Here is a 15536-nt window from a genome sequence, read left to right as displayed (position 1 = left end):
AAATCATACACGATTTTATAAACTAGATCAGTCTCCTTTTTTTTTTAAGTGGAAAAAATTACTGCCTTGGGTGAGACTTGAACTCACGGCCTCTGGATCGATACTCCAGCGCTCTGCCAACTGAGCCACCAAGACCTCATCCATAGTCAGCAAAATCTTCCCACTATATGGGTCTAGGGGACCCTAGCGACATCTACCGTAAGAGTGTTACACTTCTTAAACGGCCACCGGAGTTCCAAGTCATATTGGGAATTCACCAGTTACGATGTGCTACCCATTCTATATTAATTTTTAACAAGCAGAAACGTCTGCGATCGATGCTATTAAGCTTAGAATAAATTTAAAAGTGGAAAAAATTACTGCCTTGGGTGAGACTTGAACTCACGGCCTCTGGATCGATACTCCAGCGCTCTGCCAACTGAGCCACCAAGACCTCATCCATAGTCAGCAAAATCTTCCCACTATATGGGTCTAGGGGACCCTAGCGACATCTACCGTAAGAGTGTTACACTTCTTAAACGGCCACCGGAGTTCCAAGTCATATTGGGAATTCACCAGTTACGATGTGCTACCCATTCTATATTAATTTTTAACAAGCAGAAACGTCTGCGATCGATGCTATTTAGCTTAGAATAAATTTAAAAGTGGAAAAATTACTGTCTTGGGTGAGACTTGAACTCACGGCCTCTGGATCGATACTCCAGCGCTCTGCCAACTGAGCCACCAAGACCTCATCCATAGTCAGCAAATCTTCCCACTATATGGGTCTAGGGGACCCTAGCGACATCTACCGTAAGAGTGTTACACTTCTTAAACGGCCACCGGAGTTCCAAGTCATATTGGAAATTTACCAGGTACGATGTGCTACCCATTCTATATTAATTTTTAACTAGCAGAAACCGTTTAAGAAGTGTAACACTCTTACGGTAGATGTCGCTAGGGTCCCCTAGACCCATATAGTGGGAAGATTTGCTGACTATGGATGAGGTCTTGATGGCTCAGTTGGCAGAGCGCTGGAGTATCGATCCAGAGGCCGTGAGTTCAAGTCTCACCCAAGGCAGTAATTTTTTCCACTTTTAAATTTATTCTAAGCTTAATAGCATCGATCGCAGACGTTTCTGCTTGTTAAAAATTAATATAGATCAGTCTCGGTAACTTCCCCCAGATTTTTTAAAATAATTTTTACTATTTTTTTTTTAATCAATGTTACCGTATTACCGGGCTGTTATCGATGGAATGGGAAAAAAGTCTGTTTGGTTTTACCCCTTAAAGTATTTTTTTTAACAAAAACCTTTGTATTTTTCTTTACGGTGGTTCCAATGTAACACTGCTCATCTCACCAAAATTCATTTAATCTTACCTCAATGCACCTTACCAAAATGTTGCTGTCTGTTTCCATATCTATGATAAGATCAATTATTAACCAGCAACGTTTGGTATAAAACACGTCACTGATATACGAGAATCTACATTTGAAATTGCCCATTCAGATAAATGATACTCTGCCCTTGAAACCTCTCAGCAGCGCCCACTATTGTATCTAGTATGGGTTACACTAATTCATTAATGCTTTATTTGAGTTATGTAGCATTGTGGCTCATTTATAATTACTTATATATTAAACTTCATAACTAGATTTAGTTGTATGTGCTCCATGTAGGAGGTCACAACTCTCAGTACTGAGGAGAACGAAGCGAGGAGGAGGACACTTAATATCATTTAGTTGTATGTGCTCCAAGTAGGAGGTCACAACCCTCAGTACTGAGGAGAACGAAGCGAGGAGGAGGACACTTAGTATCTAGATTTAGTTGTATGTGCTCCAAGTAGGAGGTCAAAACCCTTAGTACTGAGGAGAACGAAGCGAGGAGGAGGACACTCAATATCTAGATTTAGTTGTATGTGCTCCAAGTAGGAGGTCACAACCCTTAGTACTGAGGAGAACGAAGCGAGGAGTAGGACACTTAATATCTAGATTTAAGTTAATTTAGTTGTAATAATTCTATATAAATCGCATTTTAATGGAAATATAAATTATCCTAGACACAACACATACACGACATACACACACACACACATACACACACACATACAGCTCTACATATACGAAATATGCATATTTAAAGACAAGTCCATGTTTAATAAAGCGTGTGACAATCATCCTCCCTGACTGATGCCCCTTCTCGATTGGCAAAACACAACAAAAGTCTGTCTAGTTATGAGTGTAAAAATATATAGAATACCTGTCGAATTCCGCACAATGAATATTATTTTATTTATAAAGAAACTATATGAATGGCTTAACGAGAAAAAATATTATACTTCATTATTACTTCATTAGCAATACTGATAATATTTATCTATCTATTACTAGGTAGATAATTAGAACCATAATCTCTTAAATGTTTTAACTATTTACTTTATAAGAATGATACATTTAGTTGTAAAATATTAGTTTTAATTACCTTTTTGCATACCAAATGAGGTTAAGCATACAAACCTACCATTATAAGTAATTATTAACACCTTGTACCTGGTAATGTTGAAATTATCTTTATCTTTAGAGTACACATACCTACAGTATTTTATAAATCTTACAGTTAGAATCAAAAACAATTTCCTTAAATAAATCACATTCACACCTAAAATAGCCGCGCAGAAAATGATGTTGCAAAAATAAACAAAATTTATATTAACACATCAGCACAGCACCAACAGGCTCGCGCCCAAGTTTTAATTACTACCATGCGTACCTAACTAAGTTTAACTTTTAAAACTAATTCATACTCACATTTAACACCGGATCATTAAAAGTTCATTCAACACGCGAAAACTTTTTAATTATGCATAAGTTAATTTACAATTAGGTAAGGTTTTCATTCCTTCGTGAATGAAGTTGCACGGAAGACGGGGGAGCGCGCGGAGCCGCGGCCGGCTGCTACGGACCGCGATCGCTGACTGTCTACGTGCTACGGGCTACGCGCTACGAAACCTACGGTAAGGTTACGTCTGAGATGGTGGGAAGCGGAAGACATTGCGGTAGTCTCTGCGGTAGTGACTAATAAACGTGTTATAGATAAAAATGATAGTATGTTATAGATATTCGTAAAATTGAAAAGTCGAAATTGCTGCGAATTTGAATCTGCTATTTATAGGGTAAATAGTGTTTACACAAACAACTTCTGACTTACCTGAATTCTTTATTTATTCATTCTTCAAAGTTTTTCCTCTAATTTGGTTTATATTGACCGACAAACACGTGGCGATATTGTTGAACATGTTGACCGAGGCGTGGCCACTATTTACCACACATGCGAAGAGCTTACCGCGAGCAAAAACAAACTATTTTGTTGAAAACTAGAAGTTCAATTCACCATCCTTTTCTTGCAGTAGTTTTGATAATGCCGATTAAATCAAGACACACAGCAGTCAGTCTGTCTAGTCATTAATTTATATAAATTATCATAAAAAAGTAGATTAAAAACAAACACAACGTTGAATGCAAATTTGTAAATTAATAACAATACTTAATAACTGTGTAAAACCAGAACAACATGACAACTTGACGCGCCATTGAATGGCTGAATAACGATGACGTTTAAAATAAAAACCACTGCCAAGCGGCCAGTTATTATTATATGCGATGATTGTAAGATAGTCTGGCAAACCAATTTTACCTGAAACCAAAGATAGATATATAGTCTGTCAAGCTGGATATGTTAGTAGCAATGTAAATCAAACTAAAGTATGGTATCCCTAGGAAACGAACAAAAAGCAGCAATGTACATCGAACAACGATGAAATGTGAACAAAACAGCTCCACAGATAAGATATAAATGACACGCGATTTTCGAACAATTCAAACGTAATGTTGCTAACCCGCGATTTTTCAAATTTGCCGCCTTTTTCTACTGACAAGATTTGCTTGACCAAGTATAACTCCGTAATAGATGGATAAAGTCTAAGGAAAAAACGTGCCTCGAAAATCACGAAAATTTGATTCTCGATCAGATGTCGCTACTACCTTTGGCCTACTCTCGTATAGAGAGGGCGTTGACGGTTTCGTTTGTTATTTAACAATTTTATTGCATATCAGTGAAAAAACATGGGTCAAAATAATAAAAAAAATTAATGCAAATAAAAAAAAACATTTATCCATATTTAAATACATTTTATCGTATTTTTATAAATCTTTATTTTTAGTTTTAAAGTGTGTCGATAGATGGCAGTAAATTTACTGTGGTTGCAAAATTTACTATGACAGTACCGCTCTATAATATTATATCCTCTTTGCTGAAACGGTACAATAAGCTATACTCCATCCCTCTCTTTGGGGTGATACTACTAGCAAAGGAAAAATACAGTATAATTCTCTCTGCCTAGGATTTTCTTGCCAAACTATACAGGGTAATTCATGAGACGTGAGCAGGACTAATCCTGCACACTCAGTAACGGGTTTACTACTGGAGTGCGACACACGCTCGTGCGAAGTATTATTAGTGCGAAGTATAATTACGCGATGTACGATTGTACGACATGTCATTTGTGGGAACTATTGTTCGTGCGAAAAATTATAAGGCGATGCACGACTATACGATGTGCCGTTTGAGCGAACCATCGTTTGTGCGAAATATTCGCGTTTTATCCGTGGTCCCATTTTCCAAAAACATTTTTTAGTTCACAACTTAACTAGACGGAGCCCCGCTTCGCGGGGCTCCTATTTCAGGGCGGATTGCCCTTCGGGCATCTGAAGCTACCTAACGAACCTAACCTACCTACCTGCCTACGCTTTTTGCTTTCAGAAGTATTGTCGAGCCGTACATATATGTCGCACAATTTAACTTCGTTCAAAGATACTGCCGGACTATAGTGTCGTCGAATAGTAATATATCGCACCCTATCACTTCGCAGAATTGCAGTGTCGTTAAAAGAAATATGTCGCACAATCGTGCATCGCACACTCGTGGTCGCACTTATGTAATACACCCCTCAGTAACTGTTGATTGATCGATCACCGTCGTATTTAGTTGAAACATACCACACTTTTTCAGATTTTTGAACTTTTTGGTGAGGACAAATTTAATTCTCTACAATCATGGTTACCCTACAACACCTAATTAATAAACATAAAACCTCTTTAACCGTAATTTTAATTATGAAAAAAATAAACTGTCAAACTTGAGTGAGATAAGAGTTTTCAAAAGTAACCAGACTGATAAAGTGATGACGCTCAATTTGGCCCAGAATATCGGTAGTTTCGTATATGGATGGTATAGAAAGGATGCCAATCTCTTATGGCAGACTTGTTGCAAAAGTGACCGCTTTCAGCTTTAAATAATAGTTCCTAATCTCTCCGGTGGCGCTAGTTAGGCTCTGGGACATGAGTATAACATAACCCATATAAGGCAACAAATAACGCGACCAAATTAAGTAGGTTGATTTTGGTAGTGTTTCGGTGTATGGTGGCGCCGCCTAATTACTGTTTTTTGATGGACACTTTTCATACATAGAGATTTGGCTCCTTTATATAGTCTCCATGGTTTCGTACTTATCCTATTGTAGGGCGACCATGCATGTCGTAAATAAATTAATAACTTTTTTTTCAACGCGACAAAAAAAAATACCGTTAATCTCACTAATACTGTTACGAAACAGTTGCTTATAAAATTTTTTTAATAAATAAATAAATATTATAGGACATTCTTACACAGATTGACTAAGTCCCACGGTAAGCCCAAGGAGGCTTGTGTTATGGGTACTCAGACAACGATATATATAATATTTAAATACTTAAATACATAGAAAACACCCATGACTCACGAACAAATATCGGTGCACATCACACAAATAAATGCCCTTACGATTACGAATTCGAACCCAGGACCATCGGCTTCACAGGCAGGGTCACTACCCACTAGGCCAGACCGGTCGTCGAAATTTACTAAATGCGCAGTGTTAATCCTGCTCACGTCTCCTGAATCATTCTGTATAGGTATATAGGTATATCTATATGCAAATCAATCTTATCGACGTATCGTTCAATATTACATACATATAATATAAGCGGCAGTCGTCGATGTCACTGGAGGATAGGTATAGATAGACCAATATCTTTTTAATGCTTTATAGTGATTATAGTGACGTCATGGGTCCCTTCCATAGGAAAAAGAAGGAAACCACTATGAGATGGAAAGACGATATCACCAAAATCGCCGGTCGTAATTGGATACAAAAAGCCAAGGATCGGGATATATGGATATGGATGGCTTTGAAGCAGCCCTTCACCTGTGATCGCGAAGTTCTTGAATAAGTACTCTACTACTGCTAAATTCTCTAAAAAACACAAAAATGTACAAACTGTAAAAACCCAAGAAATAAAATTCTTTTTATTTTAAATTAATTTTAATTATTAATGCTTTATAAGGACAGTTGCAAGTATAAATAAATAAGTAAAATTAACAGTTTTAAAAATTTATTAGGCTAAGATTTAGCCCATAATTCTTCGTAAAAGCAACAACACAAACTTAACAAATATGTACTAAGTTTAGCATAACTAGTAAGTGTAAGATAGGTTTTTATATTATGTATTTTAGACTTTAACGTTAAATTAATTATAGATTGTATGTTATAGAATAAGTTACTTAAATTGAAAGAATCAATTGAAAATATAAAATTATATTTAAATTATCCTGTATAATTCGAATTAAAATAGAATAAAATAAATTTTTATCAAAAAATAATGATGTACCCTAGATAATTATGTAATATTAATAATAAAATACTGTTCCCATTAGCTGTAATTATTGTATTGACATATAAAATATTTACTTATATTTTATCAATAAAAGATTGATTGATTGAAAGCGCTTTAAATTCCCACTATCACCTTAGCTCGTTCCCGTGTTGAAAAATGTGCGCGCTAAAACTCCGTCAAACCTTGCGCTTACGTATAGTGTATTAATAAGATTATGTTAAAATAGTATGGGTGGTAGTGAGAGCGGAAAGATTAGATGAAAAAAAACTGTTACTTATAAAATTAAAGTGGAATTTAGCAAAAGTTAGAGTAATCATACTTAGTCTCCATACAACGACGTGTTCATAAACTCAACGCTGTATATCATTTCTGCTGTTAGCTTGGTGCACATAAAAACTGTTAATTTAGATTGGACTTACATGACATGGAAATGAAAGCGCCATCTTGTGATATCTATGATAAGATGAAAATATACGCTGCTGGTCAAGTTGGATAAACTGGAGGTTCTAATTAATAATAACATAGAGTAACTGATACTAGAGCGTTACTGTCATAGTAAATTTTGTAACCCCAGTAAATTCACTGCCATCTGTCGACACACTTTAAAACTAAAAATGAAGATTTATAAAACTACAATAGAATGTATTTAAATATAGATAAATGTTTTTTTTATTTGCATTAATTATTTTTATGATTTTGACCCATGTTCTTTCACTGATATGCGTTAAAATTGTTAAATAACAAACGAAACCGTCAACGCCATCTATACGACAGTAGGCCAAAACTAGTAGCGCCCTCTGAACGAGAATCAAATTTTCTTGATTTTCGAGGCACGTTTTTTCCTTAGACTGTATCCATCTATTACGGAGTTATATCTATCTTTGATAATAATAAATAAATATTATGGGACCATCTTACACAAATCGACCTAGTCCCACAGTAAGCTCAACAAGGCTTATGTTGAGGGTACTAGACGACGATATATAGAATAGAAAGAAATAGATAAATACTTAAATACATAGAAAACATCCATAACTCATTAAGGCGTATCATTAGTTTTATGTCTGACAGCGCGATTCGGGAAATGAATTAGAGATTCACTAGATATGAAATAGTAAAGATATGTGACGTCCCACGGGTAAAGGTACCTTATGGCGGCGCTATTATTAACGCCGCTCCAATTAATATTGGATGGCGCTTACGTCGCATAGCGCCGCGATATATTTTTTCTATTTATTATTTAGGGACTTAAACCAGTTACATGATTATGCCAGTCCCATTGTACCTTATACTAGTATTCTTACATGTCTACTTATGGGATAGTATTGTACCGTTTGAAAAAAATTATAACATAAAAAATTATTTTTAGCCTCTTCTGAGGTCGGTACAGCTAAGATGCTCTGAAAAGCACCTACATCTATTCTATTTACCTTGAGGGTAGGTAGTAACGATTGTCTATCGCTTTCATTCCGTGCACATTCCGTCAAAATATGTTGTACATCTTCAACGGAACCGCACACTTGGCAATTTGGTGATGGTTCTTTTGCTTTCATCAAGTAAGCAAATTTTTTTGACGGGATATGCCCGGAACGCAATCTTAAGCCTATCTTAATTAACTGTCTACTTAAATTACTGTTAGTAAACCAAGGTAAATGAGGAGGTTCCGATTGCATCGTCTTGTACCACATGCCCTTTTCTTTGCTACGTTCACCAAAGTGTTCTTTCCAGACAGAATGAATTTTTCTTTTATATTTATGTAGTTTCTCAGTAAAGTCTGGAAAGATACGCCTTTTGTGCATGCGTCTTTTGCTAGGGCATCGGCATCCTCATTACCTCTTAACCCTATATGTGAGGGGATCCATTGCAATTTCAATGTCATGCCAGTGGGTATCATACTTAATTTATGCAACACAGTGTAAGCTAACATTGTGCCTCTGTGTCCAGAGGCGCAGCGAGCTATGTGCTGCAACGCGCTTTTGCTGTCCGTAAATATCACGACATTTTTAAGTTTTAAGTTAAACGAATAAGACATGGCTTCTGAAGTTGCAAATAGTTCCGCTGACATAATACATATCTCTGACGCTATCTTATATGTACTATTTACATTATTTTTAGGATCATGGTATGCGGCCCCTGTACTATTTATGTCTTTAGATCCGTCTGTATATATTTTGTGTCAGCCACTATATTTCTCGTTTAATTCACATAATAAAACGTTTGTAATCGTACATTTGCTTGAAGCGCTTAACTAAATCTAAATTACTAGCTATAATGTCCTTTGTATTTATATATGACACCCATGTATTTAAAGCATAGAGTAACTTATACTAGAGCGGTACTGTCATAGTAAATTTTGTAACCCCAGTAAATTCACTGCCATGTGTCAACACACTTTAAAAATAAATATAAATAAAATGTATTTAAATATGGATAAATGATTTTTTTTATTTGCATTATTTATTTTTATGATTTTGACCCATGTTCTTTCACTGATATGCGTTAAAATTGTTAAATAACAAACGAAACCGTCAACGCCATCTATATGACAGTAAGCCAAAGCTAGTAGCGCCCTCTGAACGAGAATCAAATTTTCTTGATTTTCGAGGCACGTTTTTTCCTTAGACTGTATCCATCTATTACGGAGTTATATCTATCTTTGATTTAAAGTGAACATTTTGAGAGGGTTTGATGCAGATACTGTTTCAGATTTAATATCATTGTAAATTAATGCCAAAAGGGTTTTCTTCTTTCTATTCCAATATCTATTTTGAAAAGCTCTAAAGTTGTATTATTTAACAAGGAAAGGCATTTTAAACTATATTTGGTAGCTAAATAGTTTCTGCGTAAGTACAAGGGGCCCTATTCGAGATGCACAACTGTCAGTTTCGGCTTCAACATCAGTTCAACAGTGGAATGAATCATAAGGGTTATATACCTAGTTCGCTCTCCATCACAAGTATTGGTGTCGTTCGTATGAAACCTCCAATAATTCTAAGAGCCTGATTTTGAAGCCTATCTCATTTTTCTACATGAGATTTAGCACTACAATCATAAATAAAGCACGCATAATCAAGCCTACTTCTGATTAAAGCTATATACAGTCTCCTTAGATGCGTAGGGTGTACTCCCCACGACGGCCCTAATAAAACTTGAAGTATGTTTAGGTGTTTAGATATTTTAGCCCTTATCTCATTTATGTGGATATTGAAAATAAGCGATTTATCTAACCAGAATCCTAAATATTTGACTTTTACTACTGAACTGTTTACCTCACTTTTATATGTCAAATCTATGGGTTGTGCTCGGTGCCCTCGGTGAAATAGACAACTCTTTGTTTTATCGTGAGAAATCTCTAAACCTAGGTTTTCTAAGATAACCCCTATTTTATTAAGTGATACTTGCATATACGTGACATTTTCACTTAACTTACGCGACTTGTTATATATCACTAAATCATCCGCGTATTGCGATAATATTACATTTTCAGTATGTTGAGCTATTTTATGCGTGACGAGATTAAATATTAGTGGAGACATTGGGTAAGCCAAGCCCCAAGCAAATAAGCTTTCAAGCGGATGCTCCATACCTAGTCATCTACTAAATGAAGAACTCGTCTAGTGTCCATCATCCCATATATGTATTAGTATATTTATTTATATAAGTGTTTATGTAAGTACATATATATACAATGTTTGACTTTGTAATGTATTTGTTAATTGTCTTTACTGGATTGTTAGTTTCTCCTTGCACCATCTTTTAGTGTTTCTGTTTGGCCCCATGGTTGATTAGAGAATGCCTTTTGGCATTAAGTCCGCCATTTGTACATAATTGTGTATATTTGTGCAATAAAGTTTACATAGATAAATAACTAAGGAACAAATATTTGTGATGAACACACAAATAAATGCCCTTACCAGGATTCGAGCCCGGGACCTGCTGCTTATCATAGACAGGGTCACTACCGACTGGGATAAGGAGGTCGTTGTAATTCTACTAGTATAAAAGACATTAAAATTGAAAGTTTAATGTAATGATGTGGAGTGTGACGGAACAACGGAGGTCGTCTAGAGTAGTGGCCGGTAGTTACGTAAAATTTTCATGGCAGCATAGCTGAGTTAAAAAATCGATAAAGCCATTGTTAGCTGGAAGGTTGATTAGAGTTAATAACGTTTATATGGACCTTAATTGACCATCTTCCTTGAAATTGTATATACCTACTCTATTAAGATAATAACGCTGTCATGAAAGTAAAACGAGATTAGCGATAACTGAAGGCACTGCTCGACAAGAATTCGGAGCAAATGTAGCCTGCGCCAGTAGTCTCAGCAGCAGCCTAATGATGCAACTTTCCCGCCGTTACCATATATGAATACATTATTTTTATAGTTACCCATGTCTTTTATTTTCGCGATCGTGATGTGAATTCTTATAATTTTGGCTCAGGCAAATTTGTATAGTAATTTATATCATGAAATGAAATGAGACAACGCAAACACGTACGTCCGTCACGTTATCGAATTAAAGTTACTCGTACACTAGGGGTTCGAAACAAATTGGTGCTCGTATTGTCAAGTCTTGCTACTGCCAGACAAATATTGTTCAATGTTCAATCAACTTTTAAAGTGGATGTTTGTCTCGCGTTTGTTTAAATGATCATAAAATTTTAAAGACATGAAATACGCAAATATCCGTACACCCCCCCCCCTCCCCCCACATTAATAGAATCTATCCTTCTAAATACAGATGTTACAATACTCATTCGGAAAACAAAATTAAGTATAATTTTAAACTAGCAAAAGATCCACCTGTTGGAAAACTACCTAATTTGTCGATAAAATAAAAAATCATAATTCACAACTTTTCCAATTTCCAAGTTGCATGCATCGTCGACGAGTCGGCTGTTATCCAATTCCTCTCAAACGTTACCCGACGGAAGATTTCTTTGTTGTTTTTTGCTACTTGTGTCTATTATTTTATATTTGTACTACTTAGTATACCTACATAAATTTCAACTTCAACGTATTGTACCGAATTTACTTTCAAATCAAAAAGTAACGGGACACGTTTAGCAAATCTTTTTAGGAAACAAACTCTATATGTACAAGTGTATATACTTATATTCTGTTGAGTGAATGAAATACATCGCGTATACGTTATGTCCTCTATCCATCATCCCGAGCTCTATCCCGTCATATATCCCGGGGCATGCCCGAGATATCTTGCCCCGTCGCGCGATGTCCCTACATTGCGTCGAGTGTTGGCTTTATTAAAGGACTTGAGACACTTGGGTAGGTAATAACGTTTATAAATCTTGACACGGATTCCTTCCAATTGATATTGAGACTCCTTCGTGACTTACACTTGCTCGCCAAATCATTTTGTACGTACCCTTTAATTGTAAATGATGAGAGGATCGGATAAAATATATATAAAAAGACACACCACGCTGCGCTCAAAAACCGGCATTGCTGGCGTAGGCGAGAAAACCGCTAGGTTCAAGTGGGACTGGGCCGGCCACGTCTACCGCATGCATCCGGAGAGGTGGGCTAGGGTAGCCACCAAGTGGATGCCGGTAGAGAGACGTGGACGGGGCAGGCCTAAACGGAGATGCCGAGATGACCTGGACAGCTTCCTGAACAACTGGCCGGAGGAAGCACCAAATCGGGAGTCGTGGAAATCAAGGGGAGAGGCCTTTGCCCAGCAGTGGGACACTTATATAGGCTAGCAAAAAAAAATAGACTTTCGTCGTGCTTATCTTTGTCAAAAGCCTCTACGACTAGGCTACTTTCAGCGGCAACATCGGAATTGAAGCAGCATTCGAACTTAATTCTAAATCTGATCGTGTTTTCACTCAGTGAATTTACAGTTCTTAAAAATATATTAGTAATTACACATAAAATTGTAAAATAAATGAATTAAAATTAAAATTATAAATTAACTTCAATTCAATAAAATTTGATTAAAAATTACACATCAATTAAATTTCATTAAACTGACATTTAAAATTTATAAATCAACCAAATTAAATCCAATTACATTAAAAATATAAATAAATTAAATTAAATTACATTAAAATTATATATTTTAAAAAACACAAATCACTTGACATATTGCCAAACCGATTTAACTTGCCCAACCCAGTGTTTTTGAATTGGACAGTCGAATCTGCCTGCAATCAATTTCAGAATGCTGTTGTGGCTGTTTCTTACACGACTCCACATGGACGTAATTTTTTTGCGCATGATTGCATGAAAGTCGTCCGTTCGGGCCTCAGCAAACATGCCTGAGGCACTGCACCATCTTGGTAGCCCCAACAGCATTCTGAAAGCATTATTATATTGCACTCTTAGGGCATTATAAGCTCGTTTAGTATACTTGACCCACAGGCCGCTCGAGTAAAATGATTGGCTGTAGGCTTTAAATAGCGCAATTTTTGAGAGCTGTAGAGCACTTCGCGAATTATGCCTACACATACGCACACAAACACTGACATGGCCGAATTTATCGGAAGCACCTTTCCGATATCGGATGACGGAAGGCGCCTATGAGAAAAACAGCTGCAGGAGAGTGCCATATGGCGTCAAGTCCGCCTTTTTACCACAGTTGCACACGTCGCTGTCGACTGTCGCTTAAGTGTTTAGATTAAATGTGTCGATTAACTTCAAATTCGGGTACCCTCTCAGCAAATATACCCTTTTATCTTTTCTTAATACCAAAATCGCATAATCTGACAGATGGATTTACCCGAATTTGAAGTTAAGCGACTCAAATGTAACTGCTATATCTACTTAAAATGTTTATATGTACATGTAGGTATGTCTTAGAGACTCTTACTAGCTATATAACAAACTGTAAATACTTACAGTTTGTAGGGATCTGTTTTAGATTTAAGTTTTTGTGTTAATAAAATATTATTACACAAATGTGTTAAATGACACACCATTGCATTAGAGCATAATATGCTCTAATATGTTATATGCCATTTACGTGATTAGTATTCTTGACGCACATTCTCAATCAATATGCAAATAGAAGTGCCACCCTTGTAAGTACCATGCCTACGCAACATTGTCTATGAGATAAGATGATGACGAGGCTTAGGTATGATTACAGTTCAAGGCTTCAATACACAAAGATATTGAAGCAATATCTATAATCATTTTCTCTAGCTTGATAAATATGACTGTCATTTTCTTTATTTCAATATCTATTGTAAGAGTCCAATGGTGGTCGTGGGTGTTAACGTCCGTAACCGTACCGACTAGGTAGTGTGATCTTGCCGACGAAGCTGGAGTTGGAACCCGGAATGGATATTTTTTAGGCTTCCGTAAACAAAGGGTAAAAACGGGACCCTATTACTAAGACTCCACTGTACGTCTGTCAGTCTGTCTGTCACCAGGCTGTGTCTCATGAACCGTGATAGCTAGATTAGCTAGACAGTTGAAAATTTCACGGATGATGCATGATGCAGGATTTTTATGTAGGTATTTGATCTATCTTATATACTAATTACCACCACGTCATAACGGCCATTAGAAAACCGTTAAACTCAATCAACTAAAACAACAGAGTCTAACTATACAACAAATATAGTGCGTGTGTGTGTGTGTGTGTGTGTGTGTGTGTGTGTGTGTGTGTGTGTGTGTGTGTGTGTGTGTGTGTGCGTGTGTCTACAAATCCATATTTATTACAGTAATCGCACATGAACCGGTGTGAAATGTCTCACCTAAATGAATTTAGATTTGAGTAGACATTCATCTGTTATAAATGGAAATCTGCCAGATTAGGTAAGTATACCTAATTCGTATCTGAATTCAGAACCATAAGAACCATAAGACAATTATAAATTCAGATGTATCATACTTATTTCGTTTAGAAATACAATTAGGTAATGTGAAATTAAAAATTTACTTCTAAAGTTGGTGCCTGTGGTATGGTGCCGAAAGTGCTGGCAGCATTTCCTCGCTGCTTTGGTAAACCCGGACCCGTGGTGTTGGCAAAGGGCTTGAAAAGTCGGGATGTATTTTTAGATTTATTATACGCTAAATAAAATGTTTTATTTCCTGAATAACAATATTTTGTTAGCTTTGATTAAAAGCGCTAGTGGCCTAGCAGTAAGAGCGTGCGACTTCCAATCCGGAGGTTGCGGGTTCAAACCCCGTCTCGTACCAATGAGTTTTTCGGAACTTACGTACGAAATATCATTTGATATTTACCAGTTGCTTTTCGGTGAAGGAAAACATCGTGAGGGAACCGGACTTAATCACAATAAGGCCTATTTCCCCTCTGGGTTGGAAGGTCAGATGGCAGTCGCATTCGTAAAAACTAGTGCCTACGTCAATTCTTGGAATTAGTTGTCAAGCGGACAACAGGCTCCCAATGAGCCGTGGCAAAATGCCGGGATAACGCGAGGAAGAAGTCTTCTTAAGAAAAGTTACTTTCGATTAAAACGCACGTGAAGCCTTTAATCTGAATTCGAAGAAATAAAAATCGAATCGCCTAAAAACCAAATTCGGATGTCATAGAAGCGCAACAGCAGTGTGCGTTGTGAGTAATAACGTAGATATCAATTTAAAAGTTTGATTGCCTCTTCTTGTTGTGAACCAAAGTCCCTACAGTCCGCGCAATAATGCAACGACCGCATGGGCACAGAACGCAAGCGGTTAACTTCCAACCACTATGACAAATCAAAGCTCATGCGTTAACTGCCACGGTGTTAAAAATACTGGAATGGACAAATGGTTGTTTTTCTTAACAACAAATATTTATAACGAAAACAAACCGT

At 36.6% G+C, this 15536-nt stretch overlaps 1 protein-coding gene and 1 non-coding gene across 2 annotated transcripts; both read right to left on the bottom strand.

Moving 5' to 3' along the window:
- Nucleotides 1–657: 657 nt before the first annotated feature.
- Trnad-auc (transfer RNA aspartic acid (anticodon AUC)) lies at nt 658–730 on the bottom strand. The gene has a single exon. It is a non-coding gene; the product is annotated as a tRNA-Asp (tRNA).
- Nucleotides 731–7070: 6340 nt separating this feature from the next.
- Nucleotides 7071–8950, bottom strand: LOC134756171 (uncharacterized). The gene is made up of 3 exons (XM_063693000.1): nt 8540–8950; nt 8103–8471; nt 7071–7147 (listed from the first exon to the last, which is right to left on the bottom strand). Exons 1-3 carry the CDS (start codon nt 8814–8816, stop codon nt 7071–7073), a joined length of 723 nt encoding a protein of 240 aa, XP_063549070.1. The 5' UTR covers nt 8817–8950.
- Nucleotides 8951–15536: the final 6586 nt, after the last annotated feature.

Source organism: Cydia strobilella, chromosome 3, assembly GCF_947568885.1.
Source record: "Cydia strobilella chromosome 3, ilCydStro3.1, whole genome shotgun sequence".
Taxonomy (NCBI): Eukaryota; Metazoa; Arthropoda; class Insecta; order Lepidoptera; family Tortricidae; genus Cydia; species Cydia strobilella.
The sequence above is the reverse complement of the archived record's forward strand: the minus strand, read 5'-3'. Positions and strand labels throughout refer to the sequence as shown.

What these genes read in the sequence shown, in the direction of transcription:
- LOC134756171 (XM_063693000.1), bottom strand. Translation starts at nt 8,816, where the DNA reads ATGTCAGCGGAACTATTTGCAACTTCAGAAGCCATGTCTTATTCGTTT. An exon ending in AAAAGACGCATGCACAAAAG is followed by an intron (nt 8,472 to 8,539) that starts GCGTATCTTTCC and finishes CTGTCTGGAAAG; the next exon opens with AACACTTTGGTGAACGTAGC. An exon ending in GGCTAAAAATAATTTTTTAT is followed by an intron (nt 7,148 to 8,102) that starts GTTATAATTTTT and finishes CTAAATTAACAG; the next exon opens with TTTTTATGTGCACCAAGCTA.